At 32.7% G+C, this 20,518-nt stretch overlaps 1 protein-coding gene across 3 annotated transcripts in view; it reads left to right on the top strand.

Annotated features, from left to right (window-relative positions):
• The window catches only part of LOC143234710 (5'-AMP-activated protein kinase subunit gamma-1-like), an 83,566-nt gene extending 63,260 nt beyond the window's left edge, over positions 1 to 20,306 (top strand). Inside the window, exons 11-16 of one of the 3 annotated variants that reach the window (XM_076472269.1) lie at positions 2,288 to 2,368; positions 2,650 to 2,772; positions 5,296 to 5,367; positions 5,964 to 6,038; positions 8,582 to 8,675; positions 14,478 to 20,306. In XM_076472269.1, the coding sequence (XP_076328384.1) occupies positions 2,288 to 2,368; positions 2,650 to 2,772; positions 5,296 to 5,367; positions 5,964 to 6,038; positions 8,582 to 8,675; positions 14,478 to 14,563 (531 nt within the window). In that variant the 3' untranslated portion in view covers positions 14,564 to 20,306. The remainder of the gene's footprint in view (positions 1 to 2,287; positions 2,369 to 2,649; positions 2,773 to 5,295; positions 5,368 to 5,963; positions 6,039 to 8,581; positions 8,676 to 14,477) is intronic. The other 2 variants (XM_076472270.1, XM_076472271.1) reach the window with 2 other exon arrangements.
• Positions 20,307 to 20,518: the final 212 nt, after the last annotated feature.

Genomic DNA, 20,518 nt, shown 5'->3' with positions numbered 1-20,518 from the left:
TTACAGTTCTGAAACATACGAAGAGTATGTTATTACAAGATAAGGTTTACAGTTCTGAAACATACGAAGTTTATGTTATTACAAACAAGTCACTTTTTTTTTACATCAGCAAATACAGATATGTATGTTTTTCTTGTGATGCATTGAAAAAATAACAGTAATATATGTAAACTTGTTACTGTAATTAATAGAAATAAACTGACCCAGTAGATTTTAACTTAAACTATTATTATTATTGTGTGGTTCAGTTCCTACTCATCTTCTCTGAATAAACTAACTGAGTAGATTATAACTTAAATTATTATTAATATTGTATTGTTCAGGTTCTAGTCATTTTCTCTGCATAAATTGATCGAGTAGATTTTAACTTAGAATATTATTACTATTGTATGGTTCAGGTCCTACTCACCTTCTCTGAATAAACTGACCTAGTAGTAGATTGTAACTAAAACTATTATTATTATTGTATGGTTCAGGTTCTAGTCATTTTCTCTGCATAAACTGACCGAGTAGATTGTAACTTAGAATATTATTATTATTGTATTGTTCAGGTCCTACTCATCTTTTCTGAATAAGTAGATTGAAATTGAAATTATGATGGTACTCTAACAATTGAAAAACAGATGACACTATACTAACAGCAGAAGGACAGATGACAGGACACTACATTAACAGAGGAAGGACAAGTGAGGGTACACTAGCAGAGGAAGGACAAGTGAGGGTACACTAACAGAGGAAGGACAGGCGACGGTACACTAGCAGAGGAAGGACAGGCGATGGTACACTAACAGAGGAAGGACAGGCAACAGTACACTAGTAGAGGAAGGACAGGTGAGGGTACACTAGCAGAGGAAGGACAGGTGAGGGTACACTAGCAGAGGAAGGACAGGTGAGGGTACACTAGTAGAGGAAGGACAGGCGACGGTACACTAACAGAGGAAGGACAGGTGACGGTACACTAACAACAGAGGAAGAACAGGTGACGGTACACTAGCAGCAGAGGAAGGACAGGTGTGATTACACTAGTAGAGGAAGGACAGGTGTGAATTACACTAGTAGAGGAAGGACAGGTGAGGGCACACCTAACAGAGGAAGGACAGGTGAATTACACTAACAGAGGAAGGACAAGTGATGGCACACCTAGCAGAGGAAGGACAATGACAATTACCGCACACCAGCAGAGAAGGACAATGACAATTACACTAGTAGAGAGGAAAGAAAACAGGTGAGAATTACACCAACAGAGGAAGGACAAATGATAACACACTAGTAGAGGAAGGACAAGTGATGGTACACCAGCAGAGGAAGGACAGGTGACGGCACACACTAGTAGAGGAAGGACAGGCTGACGGCACACTAGCAGAGGAAGGACAGGCGACAGACAACACTAGCAGAGAGGAAGGACAGGCGACGGCACACCTAGAAGAGAGGAAGGACAGGCGACGGCACACACTAGCAGAGGAAGGACAGACGACGGCACACACTAGCAGAGGAAGGACAGGCAACAGCACACACAGCAGAGGAAGGACAGGCGACCAGCACACACTAGCAGAGGAAGGACAGGCGACCGTACACTAGCAGAGGAAGGACAGGCGACGGTACACTAGCAGAGGAAGGACAGGCGACGGTACACTAGCAGAGGAAGGACAGGCGACGGTACACTAGCAGAGGAAGGACAAGTGACGTTACACTAGCAGAGGAAGGACAAGTGATGGTACACTAGCAGAGGAAGGTCAAGTGATGGTACACTAACAGAGGAAGGAAAAGTGATGGTACACTAGCAGAGGAAGGAGAAGTGATGGTACACTAGTAGAGGAAGGAAAAGTGATGGTACACTAACAGAGGAAGGAAAAGTGATGGTACACTAGCAGATGAAGGACAAGTGATGGTACACTAGCAGAGGAAGGACAAGTGATGGTACACTAGCAGAGGAAGGACAGGCGACGGGACACTAGTAGAGGAAGAACAAGTGATGGTACACTAGCAGAGGAAGGACAGGCGACGGTACACTAACAAATTCCCTTTAATTCCTTGCTTGTACTATGACATTACTTTAGTTGTTGTTAATCTTGGTTGGCCCAACTTCTTGCAAACCCACTAAACCTGTTTTTTCATTAGTGAATGGTTGATGACAAATGAATCATACTTTTTTTTTAAAGTGAAATTATTAGTATCAGAAAACAAACAACTTTGCAGTGGAAGAATATTGTTCTAGTGTTATAAGCTATATTTAAGTATAAACCACTTTTCTATATCATCTTCAAATCTATTTCTACATTTCTTTTAGTTTTCTGAGCTACCAAAACCAAGTTATCTCAACCAGACCTTACAAGACCTGCAGATAGGAACTTACACCAACATAGCAGCAGTAAGCTTTCTTATGATACATTGTTCAGAATATCTGTAATGGAATCTATTCCCTCATGGATATTGTAGTTTTAATCCAGTTGTAAATTAGTTTAATTTTTCACATTAACTTCACATGAATAATTTTTTTGCTAAAAATGTGATATTTTTAACTTCTAAATACACAAACGCTTCACATTTAATGTAAAATAAAAATAAATGTTATTCTTCATTGTACAAAAGGTATTCATTATTATGGTCAGTGATGTCGAGAGTGATGTCATTATTATGGTTTGTTTCCAGGCCAGAGAAGACACTCCTGTTATTGTGGCACTAAACCAGTTCATAGAGAGGAGAGTATCGGCTCTGCCAGTAGTGAACGAACACGGCAGAGTCGTCGATATTTATGCCAAGTTCGATGTTATTGTAAGAACAATAAATGTAGTTTACTTTATCATTAACCTTGACATACACATTCATAGTTCTCTTATACTATTTTTAATTTTATCATTAACCTTGACATGCACATTCATAGCTCTCTTATAGTATTTTTAATTTTATCATTAACCTTGACATGCACATTCATAGTTCTCTTATAGTATTTTTAATTTTATCATTAACCTTGACATGCACATTCATAGTTCTCTTATAATATTTTTAATTTTATCATTAACCACATGCACATTCATAGTTCTCTTATAGTATTTTTAATTTTATCATTAACCTTGACATGCACATTCATAGTTCTCTTATAGTATTTTTAATTTTATCATTAACCTTGACATGCACATTCATAGTTCTCTTATAGTATTTTTAATTTTATCATTAACCTTGACATGCACATTCATAGTTCATAGTATTTTTAATTTTATCATTAACCTTGACATGCACATTCATAGTTCTCTTATAGTATTTTTAATTTTATAATTAACCTTGACATGCACATTCATAGTTCTCTTATAGTATTTTTAATTTTATCATTAACCTTGACATGCACATTCATAGTTCTCTTATAGTATTTTTAATTTTATCATTAACCTTGACATGCACATTCATAGTTCTCTTATAGTATTTTTAATTTTATAATTAACCTTGACATGCACATTCATAGTTCTCTTATAGTATTTTTAATTTTATCATTAACCTTGACATGCACATTCATAGTTCTTTTATAGTATTTTTAATTTTGTAATTAATCTTGACATGCACATTCATAGTTCTTTTATAGTATTTTTAATTTTGTAATTAATCTTGACATGCACATTCATAGTTCTTTTATAGTATTTTTAATTTTAACAAAAAATACTGAATTGTACTTATAAAAGTTGAGATAATAAAAGTGTTTTTAATGGGAATTTTTTACTGAATACCAAAATAGTCCATATAAGTGAGTGAATGTGCCAATAGCAGATTCAGGGGAGTGCTTTTGTCCCTCTTTCATAATTTTGTATTTTTCTAAAGTGCATTTATTTAAAAACAAATTTACGTATATTGATTCCTGCCTCTTCTAGCTACAGACCGATAACTTATTATATGTAAGAGTATAAATTGTATGTTTCCCACCCACATGACTGCACCCTTTTCCAAAATCCTAGATCTACTACTGGACTCTTCCATTTATTAAAATGTTGCATTCCTACTGTGATTATGATGGCAAACACTATCAGTGTCATTTTGTTATTGTGACATAGGACAGTCACCATTGTAAAATTGTGTCATTTTGTTATTGTGACATTACATATAAAAGAAATCACTGTCAAAGTGTCACTATGGTGACAATTTTACTTTCTCTAGAACAGAAGAGATTCCCCTCAGTGTGGATTCCTGTACGTGATCACAGAACCTCCCAGGGAAGGTTCTGTTCTTTCAATTTACATCCTCTGTGATATAAACATTCATCCACATGTTTGCTGTGCATGGCAAACCATGAATGGGAGGAGAGGATCCTGGTGGTTGAGGGGTCCAACCATAACACACCACTTTGGTCAATTGGCTGGTCCACTCGGGCTAGGGTCAACCAAATACCATTGTTGGATGTTCTCAACATTTTAATCTGGAACTGATGCACCAGTGTGTAGTTTGTGTGACACTCAAATCACTGTAAGCCATATTTTACTGTCTTGCTGTCGTTATGACTCTCAACGACAGCACCATTTTAAACATGTTCTGTCCCAAGGTTTATCCATAACATTAGACAGTGTTATTGGTGATGGTGACACTGTCCATCTGGGTAAAGTTTTTAGATTTTTAAAGACCATTAAACTTTCTAATACCGTTTCAGTTTTTTTATTTATACACTACACCTTTTTAATGTGGTTCCCTTTTAAAAATCACAGTTCATCTAGTATGATTTGAAACTGGACATAACATTAAATGACTCAAAACCATGACTGGAAAGGTCAACTTCAGGTGACTAACACTGCTGTTTGAACTACCAGTTAGTCATCCTAGCGAGTTATTATTTATAATTTTGCTAGATGTCTTTTAAAACCTTTTTATTACTTTACTTTCTGAAAATGGCTATAACATCAAATAACTCAGAACCAGGACTAGTAAGGCCAACTTTAGGTGACTAACGGTGGTTTTTGTACTTACCTGTTAGTCTTCCTGGTGAGTTATGATAATTACAGTTATGTTACAGAAAGTTCTTTACATCTTGTATTTCTGTAGTTTATCTCATACCACTGTAGACTTGATGTAAACATTAGTTTTATGATATTTATGGGTTTTTTTAACTTTGTTTTGTTTTACCTTAATTTCCTTTTATGAACTTTACTAAATTTAATTTTAACTTTTTACTAACCTTTCTTTATCGGGTGTATTTTATTAACCTTCCTTTTAATTATGTAATATGTTTTTCCTTTCACCACTTTAATAGAAGAACTTTGAGTAAAGACATTAGTAGGTGTAAAAGTAACAGTTTTCTAATGCTACTTTCTTGTGTTTCAGAATCTTGCAGCTGAGAAAACTTACAACAATCTTGATGTAACTGTAAAAAAAGCATTAGAACATCGAAATCAGGTACAGAACTTAAAGCATTAGAACATCGAAATCAGGTACAGAACTTAAAGCATTAGAACATCGAAATTAGGTACACAACTAAAGTTTTATATTTGTCACATCTACTTCTGTACTAGCTTTTGTTTATTTACAGTAAGGTTTTTTCTCTCTAATTGTCATTGTTTCTATGTATTAATATGGTGTGTTTTCTACTAGAAAGAGACATGTTATCTTGAGTTATACATGCTTTTAAACAAAGTTCTGATACTTTCTCTTACAAAAGTGGCATATGGAAGCAATGTTATGTTTTATTTGAAAGCAGATAAATTGTGTGTGTACAGCAGATAAATATGTATTTTTATTGATATTTAGTATTTCTCATAGTTGGTAGCACATGGAACACAAATTGCACAAAAGTAGGTGTGTGAAACATAATAGCCAAGTTCTTTCCACACTAGAAACTGTAACAGACAGTTTACAACAATTCTTTTTTTTTAATTGTAATAATAAAGAACAAACATGGCATCGCATATAATGCACGACACTAAGTGTCAGAGTTCAATATTTTAAATTAAATTGTTAGTGATTGTGTTTTCTGTTTTTACTTTACCTACTAGTGGTTTGAAGGAGTGGTGAAGTGTAGATCTCATGACACACTTGGTTCAGTGTTGGAGATTCTCGTGAAAGCTGAGGTGAGTAACATTATTAAACCATCATACTGACTTTCACAGAACACTGTGTCTTTTAGTTTTCTGGATTGTGTCATGCAAAATTAAGTTGGTTTTCATATTTAAAGGATTTCTACTGTGATAAGACATATAATCTTATAAGATTAAACTACTTTTTGTTTCCCCAAGCCAGTTCTGTAGAAGTTTGGATAATACAGTTGTCTGAATGTTTGAAAGTCAATATACAAAGTTTCTAAACTGAGAAAACACGTAATATCTCATATCCAGTCCTTTCTGTTAAAGTACCAGTTACTATAGAAGCGACTCAAACTTTCTAAAGTGCCACTATACTCAGCTACAAAAGAACTGACTCAACCTTCCTAGAGTAGTACTACACTTCAGCTACAAAAGAACTGACTCAACGTTCCTAGAGTAGTACTACACTTCAGTTACTATAGAAGCGACTTAACTTTCCTATAGTGGTACTACACTTCAAGTTAATATAGAACTGACTCAACTTTCCTATAGTGGTACTACGCTTCAGCTATAAAAGAACTGACTCAACTTTCCTATAGTGGTACTACACTTCAAGTTACCATAGAAGTGACTCAACTTTCCTATAGTGGTACTACATTTCAAGTTACCATAGAACTGAGTCAACTTTCCTAAAGTGGTACTACACTTCAGTTACTATAGAACTGACTCAACTTTCCAAAAGAGTGGCACTACACATTAGTTACTAAAGAACTGACTCAACTTTCCTAGAGTGGCACTATACATCAAGTTACTATAGAACTGACTTAACCTTCCTAGAGTGGCACTACACATCAAGTCACTATAGAACTGACTCAACTTTCCTAGAGTGACACTATACATCAAGTTACTATAGAACTGACTCAACCTTCCTAAAGTGCAACTACACTTCAGTTAGTATAGAACTGACTCAACCTTCCTAGAGTGGCACTACACATCAAGTCACTATAGAACTGACTCAACCTTCCCAAAGTGCTACTACACTTCAGTTAGTATAGAACTGACTCAACCTTCCTAAAGTGCTACTACACTTCAGTTAGTATAGAACTGACTCAACCTTCCTAGAATGGCACTACACATCAAGTAACTATAGAACTGAGTCAACTTTCCAAAAGAGTGGCACTACACATCAGTTACTATAGAACTGACTCAACCTTCCTAGAGTGGCACTACACTTGAGTTAGTATAGAACTGACTCAACTTTCCTAGAGTGGCACTATACATCAAGTTACTATAGAACTGACTCAACCTTCCTAAACTGGTACTACACTTCAGTCACTATAGAACTTACTCAACCTTCCTAAAGTGCTACTACACATCAAGTCACTATAGAACTGACTCAACCTTCCTAAAGTGGTACTACACTTCAGTTACTATAGAACTGACTCAACTTTCTAAAAGAGTGGCACTACACTTCAGTTACCATAGAACTTACTCAACCTTCCTAGAGTGGCACTACACATCAAGTTACTATAGAACTGACTCAACCTTCGTAAAGTGGCACTACACATCAAGTTACTATAGAACTGACTTAACCTTCCTAGAGTGGCACTACACTTGAGTTAGTATAGAACTGACTCAACTTTCCTAGAGTGGCACTATACATCAAGTTACTATAGAACTGACTCAACCTTCCTAAACTGGTACTACACATCAAGTCACTATAGAACTGACTCAACCTTCCTAAAGTGGCACTACACTTCAGTTACTATAGAACTTACTCAACCTTCCTAGAGTGGCACTACACATCAAGTTACTATAGAACTGACTCAACCTTCCTAAAGTGCTACTACACTTGAGTTAGTATAGAACTGACTCAACTTTCCTAGAGTGGCACTATACATCAAGTTACTATAGAACTGACTCAACCTTCGTAAAGTGGCACTACACATCAAGTTACTATAGAACTGAGTTAACCTTACTAAAGTGGCACTACACATCAAGTTACTATAGAACTGACTTAACCTTACTAAAGTGGCACTACACTTTAGTTACTGTAGAACTGACTTAACCTTACTAAAGTGAGAGGTTACTATAGAACTGAATTGTCTCCAGTTTCCCACATAGTCATAATAATTTTCAAATTTAAATTTCTTGTTTTTTTCAAAATAACAAAAAGGTGTAAGTTCTTCCTCAGTGGAAGATTAGTTTGAGAGATCCATTTTCTTGTTCAGTGAACTTGTCTGATTTCCAGTTGGTCCTGACCCTTCTGGAGCATGTTGTAGTGATGTGTTTTTAATAAATGTGTCACAAACTCAGCCAAGTTTTTACTTAATCCTCTCTTATATTAATATAACCTGAGAACTTTGTTTTTCAAAAAATATCAAGTTAAGTAAGAAATAGAAAGTTCTTGTAAAACTTACAAATAAAATATAATTAGAAATTGTTGAATAAGATGTTGAAATTGGCAAGGTCATCTCTTTAATAACTTAAAACACGACTGAAATATTCAGTACTTTGATTTCTCAATAACTTTGACAAATTTCAGTTTCAAGGTAAGGTGGCTTGGCATTTATGTCCATTATTTTCAATAGGTTCATCGTCTTGTGATGGTTGATGATTGGGACCATGTCATTGGTGTTGTCTCTCTCTCAGACATCCTTAAGTTTCTGGTGTTGAAAACAGCTGGTGAGTTGTGTTGATGAATGTTTTTAACAAAGGTATTCTGTAAACTCTAAAGACAAAAAGTAAAAGCAACAAGTCCTCTGTTAGTTATGTTACATTTTCAACCATTTCTGAAACAGTTATGACTGTTAGGGTATGTTTTCTACACTTGAGTGTACTTGAATAACTTTAAACTGCAGTATACTATATTGATTCAATATTAATAATATCAGACTACATACATTTCTTATTATTATTAGAATTGATTTGAACTTTAGCTTTTAACATTTTTATTTATGACTAACCCAAATCTTCTAAGTTGGCTTAACCTCTTGAGATGTTGTGGGCATTATGGCTTAAAAGTTTGTTAACTGAGAAGGAGGGCACAATACATTCTAAACTACAAGAAGAAACTCAAGTGACTGTACTGATGTTCAGAATTACTTTGAGTTTTGTTTACTAGGATCAGAATTTATTGTCAAAATACACACACACACATGTATAGTGACATGTTTTTCATCCATCAGGTGATTATAAGGTATATTTGCTGCAACGAGCAAGCTGTGCTGTGATTTATCTTAAAGTGTAAGATTTTATCTAGAAAACTCCAGCTGTGAGTTATCTTAAAGTGTAAGATTTTATCTAGAAACTCCAGCTGTGAGTTATCATAAAGTGTAAGATTTTATCTAGAAAACTCCAGCTGTGAATTATCATAAAGTGTAAGATTTTATCTAGAAAACTCCAGCTGTGAGTTATCTTAAAGTGTAAGATTTTATCTAGAAACTCCAGTGGTGAGTTATCATAAAGTGTAAGATTTTATCTAGAAAACTCCAGCTGTGATTTATCTTCAAGTGTAAGATTTTATCTAGAAACTCCAGCTGTGATTTATCTTAAAGTGTAAGGTTTTATCTAGAAACTCCAGCTGTGATTTATCTTAAAGTGTAAGATTTTATCTAGAAAACTCCAGCTGTGAGTTATCTTAAAGTGTAAGATTTTATCTAGAAAACTCCAGCTGTGAGTTATCTTAAAGTCTAAAATTTTATCTAGAAACTCCAGCTTTGAGTTATCTTAAAGTGTAAGATTTTATCTAGAAAACTCCAGCTGTGAGTTATCTTAAAGTGTAAGATTTTATCTAGAAATTCCAGTTGTGAGTTATCTTAAAGTGTAAGATTTTATCTAGAAAACTCCAACTGTGAGTTATCTTAAAGTGTAAGATTTTATCTAGAAAACTCCAGCTGTGAGTTATCTTAAAGTGTAAGATTTTATCTAGAAATTCCATGTGTGTTATCTTAAAGTGAAAGATTTTATCTAGAAACTCCAGCTGTGATTTATCTTAAAGTGTAAGATTTTATCTAGAAAACTCCAGCTGTGAGTTATCTTAAAGTGTAAGATTTTATCTAGAAAACTCCAGCTGTGAGTTATCTTAAAGTCTAAAATTTTATCTAGAAACTCCAGCTTTGAGTTATCTTAAAGTGTAAGATTTTATCTAGAAATTCCAGCTGTGAGTTATCTTAAAGTGTAAGATTTTATCTAGAAATTCCAGTTGTGAGTTATCTTAAAGTGTAAGATTTTATCTAGAAAACTCCAACTGTGAGTTATCTTAAAGTGTAAGATTTTATCTAGAAAACTCCAGCTGTGAGTTATCTTAAAGTGTAAGATTTTATCTAGAAATTCCATGTGTGTTATCTTAAAGTGAAAGATTTTATCTAGAAAACTCCAGCTGTGATTTATCTTAAAGTGAAAGATTTTATCTAGAAAACTCCAGCTGTGATTTATCTTAAAGTGTAAGATTTTATCTAGAAAACTCCAGCTGTGATTTATCTTAAAGTGTAAGATTTTATCTAGAAAACTCCAGCTGTGAGTTATTTTAAAGTGTAAGATTTTATCTAGAAACTTCAGCTGTGAGTTATCTTAAAGTGTAAGATTTTATCTAGAAAACTCCAGCTGTGATTTATCTTAAAGTGTAAGATTTTATCTAGAAAACTCCAGCTGTGAGTTATCTTAAAGTGTAAGATTTTATCTAGAAATTCCATGTGTGTTATCTTAAAGTGAAAGATTTTATCTAGAAAACTCCAGCTGTGATTTATCTTAAAGTCAAAGATTTTATCTAGAAAACTCCAGCTGTGATTTATCTTAAAGTGTAAGATTTTATCTAGAAAATTCCAGCTGTGATTTATCTTAAAGTGAAAGATTTCATCTAGAAAACTCCAGCTGTGATTTTACTTAAAGTGTAAGATTTCATCTAGAAATTCCATGTGTGTTATCTTAAAGTGTAAGATTTTATCTAGAAACTTCAGCTGTGAGTTATCTTAAAGTATAAGATTTTATCTAGAAATTTCAGCTGTGAGTTATCTTAAAGTGTAAGATTTTATCTAGAAAACTCCAGCTGTGATTTATCTTAAAGTGTAAGATTTTATCTAGAAAACTCCAGCTGTGAGTTATCTTAAAGTGTAAAATTTTATCTAGAAAACTCCAGCTGTGAGTTATCTTAAAGTGTAAGATTTTATCTAGAAAACTTCAGCTGTGATTTATCTTAAAGTGTAAGATTTTATCTAGAAACCCCAGCTGTGAGTTATCTTAAAGTGTAAGATTTTATCTAGAAAACTCCAGCTGTGATTTATCTTAAAGTGTAATATTTTATCTAGATACTCCAGCTGTGAGTTATCTTAAAGTGTAAGATTTTATCTAGAAACTCCAGCTGTGATTTATCTTAAAGTGTAAAATTTTATTTTATAAACTCCAGCTGTGAGTTATCTTAAAGTGTAAGATTTTATCTAGAAAACTCCAGCTGTGAGTTATCTTAAAGTCTAAAATTTTATCTAGAAACTCCAGCTTTGAGTTATCTTAAAGTGTAAGATTTTATCTAGAAATTCCAGCTGTGAGTTATCTTAAAGTGTAAGATTTTATCTAGAAATTCCAGTTGTGAGTTATCTTAAAGTGTAAGATTTTATCTAGAAAACTCCAACTGTGAGTTATCTTAAAGTGTAAGATTTTATCTAGAAAACTCCAACTGTGAGTTATCTTAAAGTGTAAGATTTTATCTAGAAAACTCCAGCTGTGAGTTATCTTAAAGTGTAAGATTTTATCTAGAAATTCCATGTGTGTTATCTTAAAGTGAAAGATTTTATCTAGAAAACTCCAGCTGTGATTTATCTTAAAGTGAAAGATTTTATCTAGAAAACTCCAGCTGTGATTTATTTTAAAGTGTAAGATTTTATCTAGAAAACTCCAGCTGTGATTTATCTTAAAGTGTAAGATTTTATCTAGAAAACTCCAGCTGTGAGTTATTTTAAAGTGTAAGATTTTATCTAGAAACTTCAGCTGTGAGTTATCTTAAAGTGTAAGATTTTATCTAGAAAACTCCAGCTGTGATTTATCTTAAAGTGTAAGATTTTATCTAGAAAACTCCAGCTGTGAGTTATCTTAAAGTGTAAGATTTTATCTAGAAATTCCATGTGTGTTATCTTAAAGTGAAAGATTTTATCTAGAAAACTCCAGCTGTGATTTATCTTAAAGTCAAAGATTTTATCTAGAAAACTCCAGCTGTGATTTATCTTAAAGTGTAAGATTTTATCTAGAAAACTCCAGCTGTGATTTATCTTAAAGTGAAAGATTTCATCTAGAAAACTCCAGCTGTGATTTTACTTAAAGTGTAAGATTTCATCTAGAAATTCCATGTGTGTTATCTTAAAGTGTAAGATTTTATCTAGAAACTTCAGCTGTGAGTTATCTTAAAGTATAAGATTTTATCTAGAAATTTCAGCTGTGAGTTATCTTAAAGTGTAAGATTTTATCTAGAAAACTCCAGCTGTGATTTATCTTAAAGTGTAAGATTTTATCTAGAAAACTCCAGCTGTGAGTTATCTTAAAGTGTAAAATTTTATCTAGAAAACTCCAGCTGTGAGTTATCTTAAAGTGTAAGATTTTATCTAGAAAACTTCAGCTGTGATTTATCTTAAAGTGTAAGATTTTATCTAGAAACCCCAGCTGTGAGTTATCTTAAAGTGTAAGATTTTATCTAGAAAACTCCAGCTGTGATTTATCTTAAAGTGTAATATTTTATCTAGATACTCCAGCTGTGAGTTATCTTAAAGTGTAAGATTTTATCTAGAAACTCCAGCTGTGATTTATCTTAAAGTGTAAAATTTTATTTTATAAACTCCAGCTTTGAGTTATCTTAAAGTGTAAGATTTTATCTAGAAAACTCCAGCTGTGATTTATCTTAAAGTGTAAGATTTTATCTAGAAACTCCAGCTGTGAGTTATCATAAAGTGTAAGATTTTATCTAGAAATTCCAGCTGTGATTTATCTTAAAGTGTAAGATTTTATCCAGAAACTCCAGCTGTGAGTTATCTTAAAGTGTAAGATTTTATCTAGAAACTCCAGCTTTGAGTTATCTTAAAGTGTAAGATTTTATCTAGAAACTCCAGCTGTGAGTTATCTTAAAGTGTAAGATTTTATCGTGAAAACTCCAGCTGTGAGTTATCTTAAAGTGTAAGATTTTATCTAGATAACTCCAGCTGTGATTTATCTTAAAGTGTAAGATTTTATCTAGAAAACTCCAGCTGTGATTTATCTTAAAGTGTAAGATTTTATCTAGAAACTCCAGCTGTGAGTTATCATAAAGTGTAAGATTTTATCTAGAAATTCCAGCTGTGATTTATCTTAAAGTGTAAGATTTTATCCAGAAACTCCAGCTGTGAGTTATCTTAAAGTGTAAGATTTTATCTAGAAACTCCAGCTTTGAGTTATCTTAAAGTGTAAGATTTTATCTAGAAACTCCAGCTGTGAGTTATCTTAAAGTGTAAGATTTTATCTAGAAATTCCAGCTGTGATTTATCTTAAAGTGTAAGATTTTATCCAGAAACTCCAGCTGTGAGTTATCTTAAAGTGTAAGATTTTATCTAGAAACTCCAGCTTTGAGTTATCTTAAAGTGTAAGATTTTATCTAGAAACTCCAGCTGTGAGTTATCTTAAAGTGTAAGATTTTATCGTGAAAACTCCAGCTGTGAGTTATCTTAAAGTGTAAGATTTTATCTAGATAACTCCAGCTGTGATTTATCTTAAAGTGTAAGATTTTATCTAGAAAACTCCAGCTGTGATTTATCTTAAAGTGTAAGATTTTATCTAGAAACTCCAGCTGTGAGTTATCATAAAGTGTAAGATTTTATCTAGAAATTCCAGCTGTGATTTATCTTAAAGTGTAAGATTTTATCCAGAAACTCCAGCTGTGAGTTATCTTAAAGTGTAAGATTTTATCTAGAAACTCCAGCTTTGAGTTATCTTAAAGTGTAAGATTTTATCTAGAAACTCCAGCTGTGAGTTATCTTAAAGTGTAAGATTTTATCGTGAAAACTCCAGCTGTGAGTTATCTTAAAGTGTAAGATTTTATCTAGATAACTCCAGCTGTGATTTATCTTAAAGTGTAAGATTTTATCTACAAAACTCCAGCTGTGATTTATCTTAAAGTGTAAGATTTTATCTAGAAAACTCCAGCTGTGATTTATCTTAAAGTGTAAGATTTTATCTAGAAAACTCCAGCTGTGAGTTATCTTAAAGTGTAAGATTTTATCTAGAAAACTCCAGCTGTGAGTTATCTTAAAGTGTAAGATTTTATCTAGATAACTCCAGCTGTGATTTATCTTAAAGTGTAAGATTTTATCTAGAAAACTCCAGCTGTGATTTATCTTAAGGTGTAAGATTTTATCTAGAAACTAGACATAATTTTCCAATAATTTAAAATAACCTGTTCAGTTGAAGAATACATTATAATGATATTTTAAGATACCTGAACTGTATAAAGTCCTTCATGTGCTTTGGTTACAGATGGAGAAATCTCCTCCAGGATAGAAGAAGATCCCACAGGAGAAATAACTGTTTCAAAGGGGTGTACTCAGACTGAAGGAGAATGAGCCATGTAAATGGACGTATCTAACTTTAGTGATGTTAAGGTACCAGTAGTTATTATTGTCCTACATCATGTGATCGTCACAGCTGACAGTAGTGGATCACTGAGCATGTTGAATACATTATATTAATAAGTGTTAGTTTCCAAGAAAGCGTTGAATTAACTGTAAACACTTTCCCTCATGTAACTGTACATGTGTATTGATAATTAATCTTAACATGTAGTCGTATCAAACACCACGATTAACAATGATAGTTACTGGTAGATTTGTATTATAAACAAACATTGATCTTAATTTTTACACACTCAATGCCAGTACTTGTAAAATATTTTTATCAATTCCATTAAGATGAATGTTTTTGTTGTTCAAGATAGACAATGAATATTTTAGTGGTGTTCTTTAACTTGACTGTGTATAATATATATGTATATATAGATATATATTTAGAGATAGATAGAACTATAAAGAGAGACAGATGTTAACATACGAAATTAACATTCCCTCCTGTTGTTCAAGTTTTACAGAGACTGATTTTCTCATCTCCACTAATAATCTAGATTTACATAAACATTCCCCTCCTGTTGTTCAAGTTTTACACAGACTGATTTTCTCACCTACACTAATAATCTAGATTTACATAAAACATCCCCTCCTGTTGTTCAAGTTTTACAGAGACTGAATTTCTCATCTCCACTAATAATCTAGATTTACATAAAACATCCTCTTCTGTTGTTCAAGTTTTACAGAGATTGATTTTGTCATCTCCACTAATAATCTAGATTTACATAAAACATCCTCTTCTGTTGTTCAAGTTTTACAGAGATTGATTTTGTCATCTCCACTAATAATCTAGATTTACATAAAACATCCTCTTCTGTTGTTCAAGTTTTACAGAGATTGATTTTGTCATCTCCACTAATAATCTAGATTTACATAAACATTCCCCTCCTGTTGTTCAAGTTTTACAGAGACTGATTTTCTCACGTACACTAATAATCTAGATTTACATAAAACATCCCCTCCTGTTGTTCAAGTTTTACAGAGACTGATTTTCTCATCTCCATTTATAATCTAGATTTACATAAGACATCCTCTTCTGTTGTTCAAGTTTTACAGAGACTGAATTTCTCATCTCCACTAATAATCTAGATTTACATAAAACATCCTCTTCTGTTGTTCAAGTTTTACAGAGATTGATTTTGCATCTCCACTAATAATCTAGATTTACATAAACATTCCCCTCCTGTTGTTCAAGTTTTACAGAGACTGATTTTCTCACGTACACTAATAATCTAGATTTACATAAAACATCCCCTCCTGTTGTTCAAGTTTTACAGAGACTGATTTTCTCATCTCCATTTATAATCTAGATTTACATAAGACATCCTCTTCTGTTGTTCAAGTTTTACAGAGATTGATTTTCTCATCTCCACTAATAATCTAGATTTAAATAAAACATCCTCTCCTGTTGTTCATGTTTTACAGAGACTGATTTTCTCATCTCCACTAATAATCTAGATTTACATAAACATTCCCCTCCTGTTGTTCAAGTTTTACAGAGACTGATTTTCTCATCTCCACTAATAATCTAGATTTACATAAAACATCCCCTCCTGTTGTTCAAGTTTTACAGAGACTGATTTTTTCATCTCCACTAATAATCTATATTTACATAAAACATCCCCTCCTGTTGTTCAAGTTTTACAGAGACTGATTTTCTCATCTCCACTAACAACCTAGATTTACATAAAACATCCCCATCTGTTGTTCAAGTTTTACAGAGATTGATTTTCTCATCTCCACTAATAATCTAGATTTACATAAAACATCCCCTCCTGTTGTTCAAGTTTTACAGAGATTGATTTTGTCATCTCCACTAATAATCTAGATTTACATAAACATTCCCCTCCTGTTGTTCAAGTTTTACAGAAACTGATTTTCGCAGCTACACTAATAATCTAGATTTACATAAAACATCCCCTCCTGTTGTTCAAGTTTCACAGAGATTGATTTTCTCACCTACACTAATAATCTAGATTTACATAAAACATCCCTCCTGTTGTTCAAGTTTTACAGAGACTGATTTTCTCACCTACACTAATAATCTAGATTTACATAAAACATCCCCTCCTGTTGTTCAAGTTTTACAGAGACTGATTTTCTCACCTACACTAATAATCTAGATTTACATAAAACATCCCTCCTGTTGTTCAAGTTTTACAGAGACTGATTTTCGCCACTACACTAATAATCTAGATTTACATAAAACATCCCCTCCTGTTGTTCAAGTTTTACAGAGATTGATTTTCTCATCTCCACTAATAATCTAGATTTACATAAACATTCCCCTCCTGTTGTTCAAGTTTTACAGAGACTGATTCTCTCAGCTACACTAATAATCTAGATTTACATAAAACATCTCCTCCTGTTGTTCAAGTTTTACAGAGACTGATTTTTTCATCTCCACTAATAATCTATATTTACATAAAACATCCCCTCCTGTTGTTCAAGTTTTACAGAGACTGATTTTCTCATCTCCACTAACAATCTAGATTTACATAAAACATCCCCATCTGTTGTTCAAGTTTTACAGAGATTGATTTTCTCATCTCCACTAATAATCTAGATTTACATAAAACATCCCCTCCTGTTGTTCAAGTTTTACAGAGATTGATTTTGTCATCTCCACTAATAATCTAGATTTACATAAACATTCCCCTCCTGTTGTTCAAGTTTTACAGAAACTGATTTTCGCAGCTACACTAATAATCTAGATTTACATAAAACATCCCCTCCTGTTGTTCAAGTTTCACAGAGATTGATTTTCTCACCTACACTAATAATCTAGATTTACATAAAACATCCCCTCCTGTTGTTCAAGTTTTACAGAGACTGATTTTCTCACCTACACTAATAATCTAGGTTTACATAAAACATCCCCTCCTGTTGTTCAAGTTTTACTGCATACATCAAAACATTTCAAAGTGGTTACAAATATCCACTTGTGGAGTTTTTGAGAATATTGAAAATTGGAGAATTAAAATAGAGAAGTTTCATCTGTACACAAGTAGTCCTTGTTTTATTTGGTTATTTTCATCTATACACAAGTAGTCCTTGTTTCATTTGGTTATTTTCATCTGTACACAAGTAGTCCTTGTTTCATTTGGTTATTTTCATCTGTACACAAGTAGTCCTTGTTTCATTTGGTTATTTTCATCTGTACACAAGTAGGCTTTGTTTCATTTGGTTATTTTCATCTGTACACAAGTAGGTCTTGTTTCATTTGCTTATTTTCATCTGTACACAAGTAGTCCTTGTTTCATTTGGTTATTTTCATCTGTACACAAGTAGTCCTTGTTTCATTTGCTTATTTTCATCTGTACACAAGTAGTCCTTGTTTCATTTGCTTATTTTCATCTGTATACAAGTAGGCCTTGTTTCATTTGCTTATTTTCATCTGTATACAAGTAGTCCTTGTTTTATTTGGTTATTTTCATCTGTACACAAGTAGGCCTTGTTTCATTTGGTTATTTTCATCTGTACACAAGTAGTCCTTGTTTTATTTGGTTATTTTCATCTGTACGCAAGTAGTCCTTGTTTCATTTGGTTATTTTCATCTGTACACAAATAGTCCTTGTTTTATTTGGTTATTTTCATCTGTACGCAAGTAGTCCTTGTTTCATTTGGTTATCATCAGAATATATTCTGTAGACTTGTTAATTCGTTTCTCCGTTTTAGTGTACATGATTTCAATTACATTCAATACTAATTAACAGAGAAAATGTAATAAATCAAACATGTTTCTAATGATTTAGTTGTAACACTTTGAACCATGCTGATTGCCCTTATTTTATATATTAATGACAAAATCCTTTTTTATTTCTGGATTTGAGAAGAGATTTGGTTTCAAACAGACCATACTAATCTTTATAAATAACTACAATACTTCCCACTGACTACTGTTTTACCACACAGAATTTATTGGACTATGGTTGACTTAAACTCGTTGTGTAATTCACAATCTGATAACAGGAAGTTGTGCTTGATTTAAACTATTTGTGTAATTCACAACCTGATTACAGGAAGTTGTGCTTGATTTAAACTATTTGTGTAATTCCCAACCTGATAACAGGAAGTTGTGCTTGATTTAAACTCGTTGTGTAATTCACAACCTGATAACAGGAAGTTGTGCTTGATTTAAACTCGTTGTGTAATTCACAACCTGATAACAGGAAGTTGTGCTTGATTTAAACTATTTGTGTAATTCACCCTCTGCTACCAGAAAGTAGTGACTGTTTAAATAGGGCATATGTAACATTACTAAAATACTATACATCTTTACAGTGAATATTTATACTGACCACTCCTGCTGTTTATATATTACAATAGAGCTATGGTTTAATAGAACATGAGTAACATTACTAAAATACTGTACATCTTTAGAGTGAATATTTATACTGATGAGTCTTTCTGTTTATATATTACAACAGAGCTATGGTTTAATAGAACTTTAGTAACACTAATAAAATACTGTACATCTTTAGAGTGAATATTTATACTGACCAGTCCTGCTGTTTACATATTACAACAGAGCTGTGGTTGAATAGAACATTAGTAACACTAATAAAAAACTGTACATCTTTAGAGTGAATATTTATACTGACCAGTCCTGCTGTTTATATATTACAACAGAGCTGTGGTTTAATAGAACATTAGTAACACTAATAAAATACTGTACATCTTTAGAGAATAATGAAGTTATAAACCCATCATTTAAACACTAGTAATCTGAGATATTTCTTTAAGGTCTTGCCCTGCACATGGGATATTTGGTGGAAAGATAGGATGATGGTTTGTTCATAAATTTAGCTTCCACGAGTATAACTTATAATTAAATATTTCTTAAAATGTATATTAGATAGAAGTTAGGACCAGCTGTAAATATCTTCCCTTGAGGATCCCCACACACATATATCAAATGGTGTACTTGAGATTAGAAAGTTATTGAGAAAAACTTTGAAAGTAGCCAAATTGCAGCTAGTGTAGATTTTATGGAACATACTGATAAATGACAATATATTACATCTTCTGGTTTCTGTACATCTGCAGCAACATGTAGATTGGAGAGACCAAAGTTTAACTCTCAAAATGTTTATGTTTACTTTAGTAATATACCCTTCCCAAGTCCACAGTCGTTAGCTTGGCTTTTAAGAATTGTTGATGACCTGTACAAGTCTATATAAAAATTTTCCAGCTGTTCCAGTGTGTCTAGTAGACTTGATAAGACATCAAATCCATATTTGCTGTAAAGATAGAAATTATTTTTCTATATTAAGTTTTGATATTACAAAACAGTGTTGCTGCAGACAGCCAACCAAGGAGGTGCGACCTGTCAGCAGCCACTGATGGGCTTCTTCTGAGGTTAATGTATTATAATGTTGTTTAACACCATAAATTTCACAATTTTTACAAATAACTTTCTACTTCTAATTTAGCTGTTTTTTAAACTAAGTTTCTGTATTTGTTGATCTATGATTTATTTTATCAAATGTTTTGTATGTAACCAGATTTTAACAATCCAAGTAGTAACAAACTTTGTACGAGCATCCATGTCTTTTCTGCTGAGATAATTAGTTTGTAACCACACAAATAATTTTTTTGTTACTACAATGAAATTGTTACCAATGGTGTAATTTTTCATACACTGTACTGTATGTTTTCAATTATAATAAACTGTTCATTCTTCTCTTTAGATTGTACATTCTAATTAACCAGTTTTGTATAAAAGTAACAGAGTGAACAACTAGTACTATAAATTGTGACAGTTCTCACACTTTTACAAAACCTGCCATAGTTTATTTCTTGCTAAACCTACAAAGCTATAAAATATCTAACTTTACAACAGAGCCAGTAAAAGTCTTCAGTTGTTGATCTGTTACCAGTCTAAGTCATTAGTTA

The sequence above is a fragment of the Tachypleus tridentatus genome, chromosome 12, assembly GCF_004210375.1.
Source record: "Tachypleus tridentatus isolate NWPU-2018 chromosome 12, ASM421037v1, whole genome shotgun sequence".
Lineage (NCBI taxonomy): Eukaryota > Metazoa > Arthropoda > Merostomata > Xiphosura > Limulidae > Tachypleus > Tachypleus tridentatus.
Note: the sequence above shows the minus strand (reverse complement) of the source record. Positions and strands in the feature narration are given on the sequence as shown.